This window comes from Lepidochelys olivacea (genome assembly GCF_965140295.1).
Source record: "Lepidochelys olivacea isolate rLepOli2 genome assembly, chromosome: 23".
Lineage (NCBI taxonomy): Eukaryota > Metazoa > Chordata > Testudines > Cheloniidae > Lepidochelys > Lepidochelys olivacea.
In genome coordinates, this window is record NC_140433.1 from 1,663,375 (window position 1) to 1,680,113 (window position 16,739).

The 16,739-nt window shown below is 57.1% G+C and overlaps 1 protein-coding gene across 1 annotated transcript; it reads left to right on the top strand.

Annotated features, from left to right (window-relative positions):
- Positions 1–5,607: 5,607 nt before the first annotated feature.
- LOC311512008 (cytochrome P450 2G1-like) lies at positions 5,608–15,301 on the top strand (the record flags this gene model as incomplete). The annotated part of the gene is made up of 9 exons (XM_084612988.1): positions 5,608–5,787; positions 6,890–7,052; positions 7,605–7,754; positions 7,921–8,081; positions 9,074–9,250; positions 10,777–10,918; positions 11,537–11,724; positions 11,995–12,136; positions 13,483–15,301. 9 exons carry the CDS (start codon positions 5,608–5,610, stop codon positions 13,785–13,787), a joined length of 1,608 nt encoding a protein of 535 aa, XP_084469114.1. The 3' UTR covers positions 13,788–15,301.
- Positions 15,302–16,739: the final 1,438 nt, after the last annotated feature.

The window sequence follows — 16,739 nt, forward strand, 5'->3', positions numbered from 1 at the left end:
GATTTGCTGGATACCTCCGGGTAGTGAGAAGAGCAGCAGTTTATCTGTGGGGAGTGGCAAGGTGCTGGGTAAGGAAAGTTTGGATGAGCCTAGGCAGCCTTGTGATCTGATGGCTGTGTCTAGTCAGCAGGGCGGGAAGGAGAGGAGAGTGGAAGATGAGTGTCCCTGGACCTTACCTGGGTGGAGAATTGTGACAGGGAAGGAAACGTGTCTGTGTCTGTCAGGGGTATTGACTTGCCCATGGAGGGAGCTACCCCGGTCTCCAAGCAGTTGTCTGTGACCAGCCTTGTGTGCTGGGACCAGGGGAATGAGATCCCAAGCTGTGTGTCTGGGAAAGGAGAAAGTGTGTCTGGCTCTTCTTTGTCTATGGAGCAGACAGAAGGGGCCTTTCAGCCTGTGACGGTTGAGGGTCGTGCAGTTGTCTCAGAGCTGGTTCTGGATTCAGCTAAAGCCCAGGAAGGGAAGAGTCCTAAGTTTGTGCCTGCTCGGGAGAATGGCCCTGTAACTAGGTCGCATCCAGTTAGTGTCCTAGCAAAATCCCAGAGACCAGACAATTCTGGTGCTTGTATTTTGCCTGTTGCTAGTGTGTGGCTGGGAAAGGGTGTCGCAACTCTGTCTAATCAGGGTGAGATCCTAGCCAGGGCACAAGGAGAGTGTGAAGGTGATTTGATTGTGTTACCTACTGAGGGTGTGGAAACCTGTAGCAAGAAGGAAAAGATTCCTGAACTTGTGTGTGGCAAAGGGAAGGAGAATGATTCTAACCTTTAATCTAGGAAGTCTGTGAGTTTGCCTGAAAGGGGATTGTGTAGGAATGGGCGAGAGGTAATTCTGGATGTAAGTGAGACCCAGAAAGCGTCTGTTGTTGCTCAGGAAAGTGTTCCTCTAGAGCAAGCCCTAGGTAAAGAGGGTAAGAGCAGAATTTCTGTGAGGGGTGAATTGTTGCATAGAAAAGCCCTCGGAAAAGGAATCCTCATGGAGTCTTTGCAAGCAGTTTACTGCCACTGAAGGGTGTGAAAGTGATTTAATCAAGAAAGTTTCAGTTCCTAAAACAGCCAGAAATTTTCTGTGATGAATAGAAAAGAAGTACTTGTGGCACCTTAGAGACTAACCAATTTATTTGGTGAATAAAGCCACTGACTTCCCTGTTGAAAGATCCAGTGTGGATAGCTTTGAGAAGGTCTCAGATGGAGTGAAAGCTGTTAAGAAAGTTGAACAGGCCTATAACCAAGTGGCTGGGTTTGGCCAGCTTTTGGGGAGACAAGGTTGTTGAGAGAGGAATGTCTCCAAGCTAGTTCTGTAAGTGAACAGTCGGTCTCAGGTTCGGAGGGAAGACTGGGGAGCTGAGTCTGCAGAGCAGAACAGCTGTGTAGTTAATCTCTCGAGAATGCAGGGGATGGCAGGTCTACTCTCATCTCTAGACACTTTGGATCTGACTTGTAGTCTCTCAGTGAACTTAGTATCTGATTCCAGGTGGAAGCAGAGGTTGGTAAGGGAAGGACCACAGAACTTTGAGTCTGGCTTGGTAGTGAAAATGGATGCTTTCTCTTTAAGATAGAGTCCAGCCTTGGAATCGGTAGCAGTGAAGGATCTGAACTCTGGTGAACTGGCTCCTGTCTGTGGTAATGCAAATTACTTGGCTGGCAGGGAGAAGACGGACTTGCTAATAGCTGTTAGCACAGAGAGCACGCCCAATCAGCCAGTGAATTCTGTTAAGCAAGAGAAATCAGGGTTTGATCCATCAGGACAAGGAGAAAAAAGAAACCTTAATTTTGCAAAGGGAAGCCACAGGCTGACCCTAAAAGGCCCAAACCTCACTGGTATTGAGCCAAAGGGGTGGCATGACAGAAACGATTGTAAATGGACACTTGCAAAGCACTTGTAACCAATATGTTGCTATTACCAAAAACTGTAAAAGTGGCCAGTGTGCCCAATCTTTTGGAAAATCCCTTGACCATGTTAAAAGTGATACATAAGATCACACGTTGTGTTAAAAGGCCTGGTTATACTGTACGCCAGCTGGGGGTCTGGCCCCATTGCGTCCAGTGGAACCATGGCCCATTCACACCAGCCGGGGGTCTGGCCCCACAATTCGTTATCAGTTTAGCTCCTCGATTTGTGATGAAATCAGCTGGGTGCTGGCACAGGTTTGCTGCTCATATGTTTGTAGCTCGTAAGCATCCGGGCGGGATGAAAGGTTTGTAGCCCGTCCGTTCTTCACAACGCTCTGCTCTTTCGGATTTCATTCCTAGCAGTGCGTGGTCCGTTCGCTAAATCCCACGGCTCTGGTCCCTAAGTTACACAACACCAGGCCCCATTAAAGGGAGACTAGCGAGTTGTGAAAATGCACCCATCTACAGAACGCAGCCCAAGGCTTGAAAAGGTTTTCACTAGTCGCCAGTAACTGTCCACTTGCCGCTGGGGTAACCGTCGCGTTCAGTCTGAACAGGGCTGCACTCGTCGATAGTTGTTACTTGTTAGTAGTACGGCAGTGTCTGGGCACAGGACAGTCAGGGAGTGAGAGACTGCCCCTCCCTGAAGAGCCCACAGCCGACCTGTATACAAAGGGTGTGAGGGGAAACTGAGGCACAGAGAGGGGGGGAAAGAAAAGGAGGACTTGTGGTACTTTAGAGACTAACCAATTTATTTGAGCATAAGCTTTCGTGACCTACAGCTCACTTCATCGGATGCATCCTGTGGAAAATACAGAAGATGTTTTTATACACACAAACCATGAAAAAATGGGTGTTTATCACTACAAAAGGTTTTCTCTCCCCCCACCCAGAGTAACAGAGTGTTACGGCTGTTACTCTGAAACCGGTCATTATGCAAGAGAGGGGAAATTAACACATACTGTACCACCAACTGCCTCTTCCCCCTGGCTTTTCCTGCATGCCCCAAGAATCAGATCCGGTTAGGGAGGCAGAATTGCCTGAAAACATGTTGCATCACCTGCAAAACCATTCGGCGTTACGTATCTCCACTGCTATGACAATCAATGGCCCCCAAAACCCACCTTTCAAGAGCCACGGGTCTTACACGTGTAGATCACAACCGGGGGGTACCTCATCCACTGCATGGCATGCCCCCAACACACCCCTGCGGGGGAAAGGACGCACTCCCCGCACGCCCGAATGAACTCCCGCAGGAAAACGAGAACAGACAGAAACTCCCCAGATCTGACCTCTCAGGCCTCGTCCTCCCAGGAAACCTGCCCAACACCTTCACGAGATGAGCCCAGGAGTGTCGGTTCAGAACTGAGCTCGGCCCCAGAGAATCGACACCCTGGATTGATGGTTCTCTGCCGCACTCCGTAACCCACCAACCCCGCTTCGGCCTGTCCACTGCCCACTTCACCCCATCCCGAGTGACGTGTTCGCTCCGGATCTGTCCTGCTCTCATGTAGGCCTTGCTGGATTCCTGGGCATAACCAAAGGCTGGGCACCAGAGCAGGGTTTGGCAGAAGGGCAATGCATTCCAGCGAGCCGAGGAAGCCGGCTGGGTGCACAACCCCCCCCCCCAGATCTCTCCAGTGACTGTAAACAGATTCTTAGGAGATTGTACCAGCACTGCCTGGCACAGACATGCACAGCACCAGGCGCGGCTTTGGCCCAAAGGATCCAGCCTGGCCGGTTCGGGGTGACAAATCGCGGAGGTTTAAAGGCCGGGGGAAATTAACGGTGACCCCCATTGTAGGAGGAAGGGGCACCAGGGCTGAATGCAGCAGGCCCTGCTTGCAGCAGGGGGGTCATCCTGCAATGCACCTCACTTGCTACGTGGGGGGCTGGAATGCCAAAGGGGTGGGGGTGGGGTGCTTCTACCTGGGGGTGCAAGCTAGGCGTAAAAAGCCCTAGGCACCATTGGACCCGCTCCTCGCCAGCAGTGCAGGACAGAGCTGATGAGTCTTCATGGAGAGTCCCTCTTTCTGGCTGGGGGTCCTAGAGCGGTGGACGGGCCTGGGGGCGAAGCCTTAGTCCTTGGACGGGGGACACCCCAGAGATTGCCCTGGCTGCACAGTCCCGCCCACCCGCTGAATCCCCGAGGGCTGGGTTAAGCGTTAGGACAGCGGGACGGGTGGTCCCACGAGCAGCGGTGGCTCGTGGTGACCGATGGTGGCCAGCAGTGGGGGGAAGCCAGTTGCATTGATCGATCCCCCGTGAACGCACCTCTGAACTCTGGGTCTTCACTAACCGACTGACTGGGGTGCCGGGGAGAGGGCGGGGGTGGCGTGTTAAAGGGAAAGTCCTTCCTTTCCCCTTTCTTTGCTGCACAGATGCCGTGCTCGTGAGAGGGGGAGTCCTGCCTCCTAGAACAGCCTAGGGGGGGCAGGAGGTTTTCCCAGGCTACTGGGAGGGGGCTCGAGCTGGTCCTGTTTGCTCTTGTTAAGAGCAAACCCTAGGGCCTGACCCTGGCCTTGGCTCCCGGCTCTACCTGGCAGAAGGGTCTCACGAGTCAGAATGAAATGGATGCAATCCCCTGAGCTTGTGTGTACAATGGAGAGCCCCCCCCCCCCCTGCACACAGGGTGCTCCCCCGCGGGAGAAGCAGAGACAAAAAGAACCGCAGCAGACAGATGTCAGGCACGTGGTGTAACGCACAGCTGGAGACGAGCATGCCTGGCTTCATACGCTTAGTATTACAGGTATTACGGCTGCATCTTGAGGCCCTGACCGAGATCGGGGCCCCGTCGGGCCGGGCGCTGCCCAGACCCCGACCAAGATTAGGGCCCCGTCCTGCCGGGCACTGCCCAGACCCCGACCGAGACCAGGGCCCTGTCGTGCTGGGCGCAGCCGAGACCCTGACTGAGATCAGGGTCCCCGCTGGGCTGGGCGCTGCCCAGACCGTGACTGAGATCAGGGTCCCCGCTGCGCCGGGTGCTGCCCAGACCCTGACTGAGATCAGGGTCCCCGCTGGGCCGGGCGCTGCCCAGACCGTGACTGAGATCAGGGTCCCCGCTGCGCTGGGTGCTGCCCAGACCCTGAATGAGATCGGGGTCCCCGCTGGGCCGAGCGCTGCCCAGACCCTGACTGAGATCAGGGTCCTCGCTGGGCCGGGCGCTGCCCAGACAAAGAGCATGAGACAGTCCCTGCTTCCAGAGAACTCACAGTCTAAATAGAGAAAGGGAAGGGAATTATAGTCTCTCCACAAATGGGGAAACTGAGGCACAGAGAGGCAGGTGCTTGCCCAAGGTCTCACAGGGACTCTGTGGCACAGAAGAATTGAAGCGAGATCCCCCGAGTCTCAGCTTGGGGCTTTTACCACAAGGCCTTCCTCTCAGCCCCCTTACAGGTGGACTGGGCGACCCAAAGCCATATTCTGGCTGGATTGCCCAGTGCCTGAGTGCTCGAAGCACCAGCCGTCGCTTTGGTCTGATCCAAACCTGCTCTCGGCTGCGCCCATGTTTAAACAACGCCGGCAGCCCCAGATAAGAACCGTATCCACCCAGCGCAGGTTACAACCCCCCCGGGGAAATACAGCCCAGCCGGCCTGAAACCAGCCAGCATAAAGCCTGGGATCCCCATAGAGCTTTCGGCCAGAGCGGGATTGTTTTGTCGGAGTTCCCGCAGACCCTCTCCCGGCTGACGTCCGAGAGACACCTCCACAGGACCCGATGGGGTGCGGAGATGCAACGACTCTTCTGCTGCTGGTCTGTATTTCAGGCCTGATCTACCTCCTCGTGCGCAGGCCGAGCTCCCGAAGAAGCCACTTGCCCCCCGGCCCCGCTCCCCTGCCTTTCCTGGGCAATGTGCTGCAGCTGAAAGCTGAGGGGATGGTGAATTCGCTCAGGAAGGTAGGTCGTGTCCGCCTGCGTCCCGCGTTTGCTCTTCCCAGGGGGAGGTTAGGAGCCTGCTACTGCAGCTATGAAAGAAACCCTGGCATCCTCCCCCGCCACCGGGAACCATTCCCGCACGAGGAGAAGTGTTTGCAGCAGTATCCCCGGCTCACGCTCTCTCCCTGGCGCTGCGGGGCGGCACGGCATCTGGGTGTATTTCCCCCCTTATTACGTAGGCCCGGGAACCCCAAACAAAGCTCAGGACCCCGGTGCGCTAGGCGCTGTACGTCCAGATCGCGCGGAACACCGGGCACCGATGCATTCTGCCCCGGAGGGCCCCGCATCTCAGCGGTGCTTCTGGGCATGGGCTGGAAGGTGCGACAAGCCCACCTCAGAATCAGCCCATTAACGATTGCTAAGGAAAGCGGTGGTGCAGCCGAGCGCCGTGAGCAGTCTAGTCGGCCTCGCCGTGCGAGCACCCCGCTATAGTTCGCGCCAGAAGAGCCAGAGCTGCTGATTGCCCAGAGGAACGGAGCTACAGGGGAGAGAAAGGAATCGGGATTCTCTGCCACCGTCCCCCTTCCAGGCCTTAGGCACCCTGACGTCTCGCCAGCTTTGCGTGCTGTGCACAGGCTGGGGTGGATATTTGGGGCAAGGAGAGCTTTAGGGGTTGGGTGGGGTGAGCGGGCGCGGGGGAGGACACGGGGCGGTTGCTTCTGTACATAAATAACCGTGAAAGGATTTTTGCACGGTTCCCCAGCCCAGCTGGGCGGCGGCCGCACGAACAGGGTGCCAGTGAGAAAGCCGATTGATCCGCTCAGCGACTGCAAACCAGGGGTGTCACTTCAGAAAAATGCGGGGGGCGGGAATTTGTGTCGGCCTGTAGAACTTGTCATGGGATCAGATTGTAGCCTGCAAAGTCTGGCGGGGGAAGAGGGCAAAACGCGGCACGCGCAGGCCTATGAAAAGCTGGGCATGCGTGCAAAGAAAGGTCTGGGGGGGAGGGAGGGGGGCAACTGCCTCCACCCCCATCCCCTAGCAAATCACACCCCTGCAACAGACTAGCGCATGGGGACGGATTCTGCTCTCAGTTCTGTCCCCGCCCTGATTTCTACTGCAGCTCAGGGACAAGTACGGCCCGGTCTTCACGGTTCATCTGGGCCCCCGGCGGGTTGTGGTCCTGTGGGGGTACGAGGCTGTGAAGGAGGCCCTGGAGGATCAAGCCGACGAGTTCAGCGGGAGAGGGAAGCTTGCGGCCTTCGAAGAGATTGTCCAGGGGTTTGGTGAGTTCTGCAGGCCACATATGAGGCATGTGGTCTGATGGCTGGGAGCCAGGACTCCTGGGTTCTATCCCCAGCCCTGGGAAGGGAGAGGAGTCTGGGGTTACAGCAGGTGGGGGCTGGGTTCCAGTCCCAGCTCTGGGAAGGGAGTGGGATCTAGTGGTTAGAGCAGGTAGGGGCTGGGAGCCAGGACTCCTGGGTTCCATTCCCACCTCTGGGAGCAGAGTGGGGTCTGGTGGTTAGAGCCTCCGGGAGCCAGGACTCCTGGGTTCTGTCCCTGGTTCCGCCACTGACTCAGTGAGCCAGCAGGGGCAAGTCCACTTGGGTCTCCTTTCCCCCAGCTACAGACTCACCGGGGGGGCTGTGAGGTCACTGAACGCCTGTTGCTCACGTGCACAGAGCACCCTGGCATGCCAGCAACGCGTGGTGTTCTCACCAGCGCTCTGGACAGCCAGCACGCCCCTGCCCACGCCCCTCCCGGCGGGCCAGTCCCCGCTCCCGGTTCCCCGGCCTGTGCCCTTGGCGGGATGCTTTGCACAACCCTCCGATCCCCAGGGCTGCTCTTCTCCAACGGGGAGCGGTGGCGGCAGCTGCACCGGTTCTCCCTCGCCGCACTGCAGGACTTCGGCACGGGAAAGCGGAGCGCCGAGGAGCGGATCCAGGAGGAGGCCCAGCGCCTGGTGGAGGAGTTCAGGAAAACCAAGGGTTCGTCTATTTCTGGGTTCCTCTGCATGGTCGGGTCAGGGTCTGGGGAGCAGCTGCGGGGGTTCCCCGTTCATGCCCTGCGCCCCTCCCTGCTAGAAGCTGTCAGACATTCTGGTACCAAAGCCGCAGGACCGGGGGAATGTCCCATCCCCTCTTCTCCTTCCAGGTTCGCCCTTCGACCCCACGTTCCTCCTGAGCCGCTCGGCCGCCAGCGTCATCTGCTCCATCGTCTTCGGCCAGCACTGCGATTATGCGGACGAGAGCTTCCTCGACTTGCTGGCCAAGACCAACCAGGTCTTCGTGCGGCTGAGCTCCACCTGGGGACAGGTGAGCAGCCCAGGGAGCCAGGGATAGGACCCAGAGCTCCCAGACACCCCCCTGGAGGAGGATCCCCAGGGGGCCACCCCTGCCCCCTTTATCCTGCAGGAGTGGGACAGAGACACCTGAGAATCAGCCCCACAGACTCATAGATGTGGGGCTGCAAGGGACCTCAAGAGGTCACCAAGTCCAGGCCCCTGCGTTCAGGCAGCACCAAATCAACCTAGGTTGACCCCGACGGGTGTCTCTCCAACTCATTGTTAAAACCCTCCAGGGTCGGGGATTCCACAACCCCTTACGTCACCTGTTCTTAACTCCCCTGAGAGCTGGAAAGCTTTTCCTAATCTCTAACCGAAAAGTCCCTTGTCACCGATCAAGCCCTTTCCTTCTTGTCCTACCCGCAGTGTATCCCCAGCCTCTTTCATAGAGTCATAGGGTTAGAAGGGACGGCAAGCAGGGGCGCCGGGGCGCCATGGCCCCACCACTTTTAAATAAGGGCGAGCGATGGGGGGGAGGGGCAGAGAGGAGCGAGCAGGGGCGGGGGCGGTGGGGGGGGAAAGGCAGCCTGGGAGAACTGCAGGAAACAGGAAATATACAAGGAGATCAGACTCGAGAGTAATCTTCTGGCCTTGAAACCTCTGAAACGCTGGGGCTCGAGAGAAAAGCTGAGCAGGGAATGTCACACATGCGCCCCCCTGGTTTTCTCTGCCCTATGTATTATGCTCACAACATGCCAACAGAGAGGTGGGATAAAACCATCAGGCTCTCGCGGGGAAGGTTGCAATGTAACCCCGTGGAGGAGGCTTCGGAACGATAACACACAAGAACCTGGACACACAGAGAGACAAAACAGGCGGCTCTTCCAGCACCGAGGCACAGCTCCCCCCTGCCCGCGCCCGGCTGCCTGTGACCAGACACGTCCCTGTAGGGCCACAGGCCTCCCAGCAGGACGGGGAAACCCCAGAGCATTTCAACACGGTTTTCCATACCTCACCCTGCAGCTCTACGAGATGTTTTCCTGGTTCATGCACTTCCTTCCGGGAGCCCACAAACAGATCTTCCGAGACCTGGAGGACATCAACAGCTTCATCCTGGAGAGGATCAAAGCCAACCAGGCATCTCTGGACCGTGATAACCCGCGGGATTTCATCGACTGCTTCCTCCTCCAGATGGAAAAGGTCTGGAAAGAGAGAAGCTGAGATGGACAGACGAGGCCCCAGTGTCCTTTGTTTCACACGTATGGTTCAGGCATCGCCATGTACTTCAGGGAATCAAAGCAAGTTTTTAAACTCCCCTTTGTCCTGATGCCCACAAAACACCTGACCACCATTCGGCGGCTTGTGTGCTGGAACCATGGCCTATCAGGCTGGCCCACATGGCCCAGTGATCCCTTGTGTTCCCTTGATTCCCTTGTGTGCTCTCTTGCCTTATACCGAGCTCTGAAGCTCTTTGGGGCAGCGTGTTTTTGCCTGACCCACAACTGGGGCTGGCTCGTGCTGTGGTAACACAAGTGACTAATGAATTAGTAAATATCTGAGTCCATCCAGGATACCTCCACTGTCTCTTAGTACCTCCAGGGAAACCTGGAGCCTCCATGGTCTGGTAGAGCTGACGTGGGTACTGTAACCCGCTCGGGCTCGGACACCCGGATTTAGGGTTGCAAACCTTGATTTGAACCAAAACCATTTATTGTGGTTAACAACTACTATTAAAGCAGAAAACAGGCAAAATAAACCAATAAATATAATGATCCGTTACCTTCTCCTGGGGCGTAGGCAGGGTCGGGATGGATTGTTCCTCCGATGCTCCAAATACCCCTTTATACTTCAGCACCTACGTACACAGCTGCCTGACGTATTCATGACCCTTCTCCCGGCCGCCATGACGCATTATATAGCTTCCAATCAACATCGAACCCGGCGACACCCTCACTGCATACATCACACCCATCTACGAGATTAACCGTTTCGTTGGTTAATTGTCATCACGCCTACCCCACCCAGAGAGAGCGACCGCGGAACGGAGGGCTGCTTGGTGCAGGGTTATTTTTCCCTTCTCTACTTTCCTGTTCTTGTCCTTCATGGCACTTTCTTGTTTATCTCAACTTCTTCTTCTGGCCACGGGCCTCGGGGGCGGGGGGGTGGGGGGACGGATCTCATAAACACACCAGCATCAGTTATTTACCAAGCAACTCACCCAGCTTTACCTCGGGTTCCTCCTGTGGTTTTAACAGACACTGATTTCCCCTCCGAGCCCGTAGACAAGTCCCTGTGGAAATCCTCACCAAACCTTAAGACACATGGGGACTTCCCACAGGCTTAGGTCTGACCATTATCGTTCCAACATAACCCATACATTTCAGCTCTCCAACAGGGCCTCCATAGTAACCTAGACTCTCCTTGGTCCCTTACGGCCTCCATGGTAGCCTGGTGCCTCCATGGTAACCTGGCAACACCATGGCAACCTGACAACACCATGGCAACCTGGCACCTTGTGGCATCCGAGGGGCTGGGGGCATCAGCTCAGTCTCTCACCCCGTCCGCTCCAGATGGGCTGTCAAATGACTGTTTCAAAAGGCAGCGGCCTGCCGGGTTGGGGACAGATCCAAAGGCCATTGAACTCCATGGGGCTATGCTGACTTGCCCCAGATGAGGATCTGTCCCTGTCCCCGTGATAACTCACATGTCCGCCTGTGCTTTCCAAGGAAATTCTCAACCCCGCCACGGAATTCCACCTCCGAAACTTGGTGATGACCGCGTTCAACCTGTTCTTCGTTGGGACCGAGACCGTCAGCTCCACCCTGCGCTACGGACTCCTGATCCTGCTGAAACACCCGGAGGTAGAAGGTAACTGAGTCGGCAGGAAGCTGGTAATTAGGTTACAAGCTTGGAATAAATGGGCCAGATCCCCAGGTAGCGTCAACGGGCCTCGCTCCCTTGACTCTGGCGGAGCTGAGGATCCAGACTGAATGGGTAGTAACTTTTGGCCCCCATCTGGAGTATTCAGACGTGCAATGAATTTGATGGTTCTCAGCCCCGTTCCTAGCACCCCTTACCCGTATGTTAGCATCTGCCACCCTTCTCAAGGGTCCCTCGGAGTCATACCTTGGTAGGGAGCTAGAGAGGCAGAAAGAACTGCAGGGTCTGTCTGCGTCCAGCAGCCTGAGTAGAGAATCCCCCGTGTAGTCACCCCAGCAGAGTTCTCACTCTTCTCCGCGGTGAGGGACCCAATGGGTGTCACTGGCTGGCTGACACCAGGGAATCCCCGGAGGGACACACTGGACTGAAGCTGCCTGGCCAATGGGCCAACCCTAGAGACCACCCCGCAGGCCCCCAGCCATGCTGCAAAGTAGGCTCTCAGACCGGCCAAGAACAAAAAAGAGCCCTTCCATTCCCCGGCCCACGATGGGGCGTCCTGATGTCTCCAGCCCTGCCGTGTTCTGTGTCCTGCTCACCTCTCTCTAGAGAAGATGACCCAGGAGATCGACCAGGTGGTAGGGCGCAGCCGCGTGCCGGCCGTGGCGGACCGGAGCCGGATGCCCTACGCCGATGCCGTGATCCATGAGATTCAGAGGTTCAGCGATGTTATTCCCATGAACCTCCCGCACGCCCTGACCCGGGACACCCACTTCAGGGGATACGCCATTCCCAAGGTAACAGCTCACAGTGTCCGTACGGGGACAGATTCCTTTCCCCCCTCCTCCCCGAATGTCAACCCACAGTAACTGCACGGGAGCCAGCGTTACACCAACGGCAATCCAGGGTAACCAAGCGAAATTGTCGCCAAAGCAAGAGTGGGATCGTTAGACCCATTTTGCAGAGAGGGAGACTGAGTCAGGGGCCGCTTCAGGAATAGAACCCAGGACTCCTGAGTTCCCATCCCTGCACTCTGCCCATTGTCTCTCCGCCTCTCTGCTGCCCAGGGCACGGAGGTGTTCCCGGTGCTGAGCTCTGTGCTGCGGGACCCCAGTCGCTTCAGGGACCCCGAGAGATTCGACCCCGGGCACTTCCTGGACGAGCAGGGTCACTTCAAGGCGAACGAGGCCTTCATGCCATTCTCCACAGGTACGGAGTTGGGAGGGTGAGGGGACATCACAGGAGCCCGGCTGCCCCCCAGAGGTGGCTTCTGAGACACGGGGAAGGCGCCCCTAGTGGGTAGAGATAGGATGACATGCCCGACAGAGACATTCCTTCTAACTCAGGGGTTCTCAAACTGGGGGTCGGGACCCATCAGAGGGTGGCAAGGTTATTGCATGGGGGGTCGCGAGCTGCCAGCCTCCACCCCAAACCCTGCTTTGCCTCCAGCATTTATAATGGTGTTAAATATGTAAAAAAGTTTTTAATTTAAAAGGGGGGGGGGGTTGCACAGAGGCTTGCAATGTGAAAGGGGTCACCAGTACAAAAGTTTGAGAACCACTGATCTAGCCCATTTCAGTTACAGGTTAGCTGATGCAGGAAGGTTCGTATTCAGCTCCCATGGCAGTAAGAAAATGGGATCCTTGTCACATCAGGCGCTGCCCAGACTCCGACCGAGATCAGGCCCCCGTCGGGCCGAGTGCTGCCCAGACCCAGCCAAGATCGGGGCCCTGTCACGCCAGGCGCTGCCCAGACCCCAGCCGAGATCAGGGCCCCGTCGGGCCGGGCACTGCCCAGACCCCAGCCGAGATCAGGGCCCCGTCGGGCCAGGCGCTGCCCAGACCCCGGCCAAGATCGGGGCCCCGTCGGGCTGGGCGCTGCCCAGACCCCGGCCGAGACTGGGGCCCCGTCGGGCCGGGCGCTGCCAGGCTCTGCCCAATCACAGAGTGAGAGACGATCCCTGCCCCACAGAGTTCAAAGTCTAACTTGGGTTAAAAGAGGCGTGAGCAGGCAGCAGCTCGGATTGGCAGCTATGGTCTCTCAGGTTACCTAGGGGCTTTAAGGAGCTGCCGTGTCTTTCCTGTGGTTTTATCCTGGGGCTCATCTACACAGTTCTCCCACCGGCACAGGAAATCCGCCTCCCCGGCAGGTGGGAGCTGCTGACGGAAGAATTTGTCCCTCGACCTAGTGCTGTTTGAAGCAGGGCCGTGGGCCGGCTTAGCTGTGTCACTCAGGGGGGTGGATTTTTCACACCCCTGAGCGCCGGAGCTAGGTCAGTCTTATAGCGCAGACCAGCCCGAAGTTACAAACATATCTTATTTTTTGTCTGAGGCCATGCAGCAAAGCCAGGAAGAAAAACCCGTGCTCCTGAAAGCTCCCTGCCCACTAGCCCAGCCTGCCTCTCCCTTAGCTTACCCTGCTAGCTCTGAGCCTCTTCCCTACCATGCTCCTCTCCCAGCCCACAACGTGGGAGGGAGGGGTGGTAGCGATTTACGGTATTATAAAGATAATCAGGGCGGGGCGTGGTTAATTTCACCCCTTGTTTTCCTCCCTAGGGAAGCGGATCTGCCTGGGCCAGGAGCTGGCCAGAATGGAGCTGTTCATCTTCCTGACGGCCATCCTGCAGAACTTCACCCTCAAGTCCCCCGTGCCCCCCCGGGACATCGAGCTCAAGCCGCCAGCCAGCGGCTTTGCCCACGTACCTCCCTGCTACCAGCTCTGCGTGGTGCCGCGCAGCGGAGGGAGCCAGGCGAAGGAGGAGCAGCCCAAAGATCGTCCGCAGGGGACAGCGGGGGCTCCGCCGAATCACACACCCCCAGCAGCCAGCCCAAATGCAGGGCCTGGGGCGCTATTCCCGTGAGGAGGAGCAATGGAAGAGAGGAATCCGGTGTTTCTTCGATGCTCTGTTTATTTGCAAATGTATCAAGCCCCGTCTCCCCAACCACAGAAGGAATCAAATAACAGGAGGGGGTTTCTTTGCTCAGAGCTCCACTCCTCTTCGCAGACAGCTCTCGGCCCCAAAAACTCTCCCTTTTTCTCCGGGCCACACTCCTAGGGCTTCCCCTGGCTGTCTCCTCGCCTTTTTGCTCCTGCTCTGTGCCTATTTCTTGCTGCTTCGCTCTCACACAGAGCCACAGATGGATAGGAGTGTGCGTGTGGGGACAGAGAGATGCATGGTCTAGTTATTACGTCATCCTGCCTTGAGTGCAGGGGACTGGACTAGATGGCCTCTCGGGGTCCCTTCCAGTCCTACACTTCTATGATTCGATGCATATGGGGGGTGGACGGGTGCACGTCATGATGAACAGTCATAGAAATGTGGGGCCGAGGTCACTGAGTCCAGCCCCCTGTGCTGAGGTAGAACCAAGTAACCCGAGACCAGCCCTGACAGGGGTCTGCCCAAACTGTTCTTAAAACCCTCCAGTGACAGGGATCCCACAGCCTCCCTCGGACGCCTGTCCTGGAGTGTCACTCCCCCGAGAGTTCGAAAGTTTGTCCTCGTATCGAACTGAAATCTCCCTCGCTGCAGATGAAGCCCCTGACTTGTCCTGTCCTCAGTGGACACGGAGAGCCATTGGTCACCGTCCTCTTTATACCACATGCTCAGGTCCCCGCTGGGCGCAGTCTGCTCTGCTCAAGAGGAAACAGACGCTTTTGTCAACCTTTCCTCCCAGCTCAGGTTTTCTAAACCTTTTCCCCTTTGTCCTGCCCTCCTCTGGACTCCAATTTGTCCCCATCTCTCCTAAAGGGCAGCCGCCAGACCTGGACACAGGGCTCCAACCGGAGCCGAGCACAGGGGGACAGCGACCTCCCGCCTCTGACATCCGACATGCCGGTCAATACACCCCACAATGAGATCGGCCATTTTCATAACTGCATTGCGTCGTGGGCTGATTCATTCGAACCCCCGGCGGCTTTCCAGCAGTTCGGCCACCCAGCTGGTTCCCCCCCAGGCTGGAATTTTTCCTCCCTACGTGCGGTACTCTGCACTTGTCTGTAATGAATTTCATCTGGTTGATTTCAGACCAATTCTCTCATTTGTCGCGGTCGTTTTGAATTCTCATCCTGCCCCCAAAGTGCCTGCAACCCCACCTGCCTGGGTGCCACCCGCAAATTCTACACCAAGCCCGGGCCTGCCGTCTCCAAGTCATTAACGAACGGTGGAATGGCACCAGCCCCAGGACCACCGCCGGGAGGGCTCGACGAGATCCACCCTCCCCGTCTGACAGCCAAGCCTCGATCATTTCTGGCTGCGAGTGATCTTTGAATCAGATGGGCACCCGCCTCCTAGTAACTTCATCCAGGCGGCGTTTCCCTAGTTTGCTCATGAGAATGTCAAAAGCCAAGATCTCTCCCGTCTCCTGTTTCACCCAGATGCGGAGTAAGGTTTCCTGGGGCCCTGGCAAGTGGGAGGCCCCTCCCCGCCCTTTCCATCTGTGGTCCCGCCCCCATTCTGCCCCCTCCCCATGTGACCCCGCCCATGGCCCCCACCCCTTTCTGCCCCTTCCCTGGAGTCCTGCCCCTGTTCCACCCAGGGTCCCCCCCATTCCACACCCCCCAAGACTGGAGAAGCTCTGTCTCCCCGCCACAGCCCCAGGCCACAGTGGGGAGTGAGAGCTCCCCCAGCCCTGGAGCCGTGGCAGGTAGCGAGAGGACCTCCAGTCCTGGGGCTGCAGCGGGGGCTTCCCCTGCTGCCCCCAGCTTCTGCCTGGGACAGAGTCGGGGGTCCGCTTCCTGCACTGCCATGCCTGCCCCGCCCCCCCGGCGCTGCTGCTGGGGAGCAGGGTCAGGGCATGGGGGCTTTCCCTGCCCCGCCAGGGCTCTGGGACCTCCCAGTTGGCCGGAGTCCCCGGGCACGGGCGCCATAGGCTGATCTGCTTCCCCCCATCCACTAAGCCAACAACCCTACCAAAGACAGAAATTAGACAGAGGTTAATGGAGTTACAACCCCTCCTACCTGCAATGCAGCCCATTTTGCTTAGCACCCAGCTGGGCTCTTTCCCACTTCGGCTCGAAACGCCAGCTGATCCTTCGACACGCCCCAGCCTGAGCCACCACGGGGGAGAGAATCTGCTCACCCAATGACCGTGCAACGCTCAGCCATGATCCAGCCATGATCCCGTCGGCTGCCGATGGCCCCAGTGACTGAGCGAGGGTGGAACCGTATGCCAGGAAGACGGGCAGCCGTTGCTGGCAGAACAGTTTGCTCGCAGGGTTGCCGAGTGGCTAGAGAGCTGGGATTCAGGAGACCTGGCTCTGCCCCCGGCCTTGTTCAGGAAAAGTTAGCACATGTACTCCATTTTGGTTTGGGGCCCACCATTGTCTAAAAGCAAACAGATCATGCACCAGGAGGAGTGTTCCCGCGATACTGCATTCCTGTGAAAACCCCCCCCCGCCCTTGTCTCCAGCCTGCCTTGACTCCCGGTATCTGTTCTTTCTCTGTCCCTAACTCCCTGTCTCCTGGCCTTTGATGTGAGGCCTCCCATCCTGATACTAGAAGTTACTGATGCATGGCTTTAGGACCATGCTGTGTAATTAACATACTAGTATAGCACGAGGAATGCACCGAGCAGGGATAGGTGGTAGATAAAAAAAGGGTTTGTTTATTGGCTAAGGTTTCCGATGCACGAGGGCAACATGCTTTGCTAAAAGGTATATAACCTTTGTATAATCTGTATTCGGGGTCCCCTCCTGACTAGCAGGGGGGCACCACGCTCGAGAGTAATAAACTTAGTGTTTTTTGGGAACTCGGCAGTTGTGGACTTGGTTCATGTGCCTCAGCCTAAATTCAAACTGTGTGTGTCCTATCAGG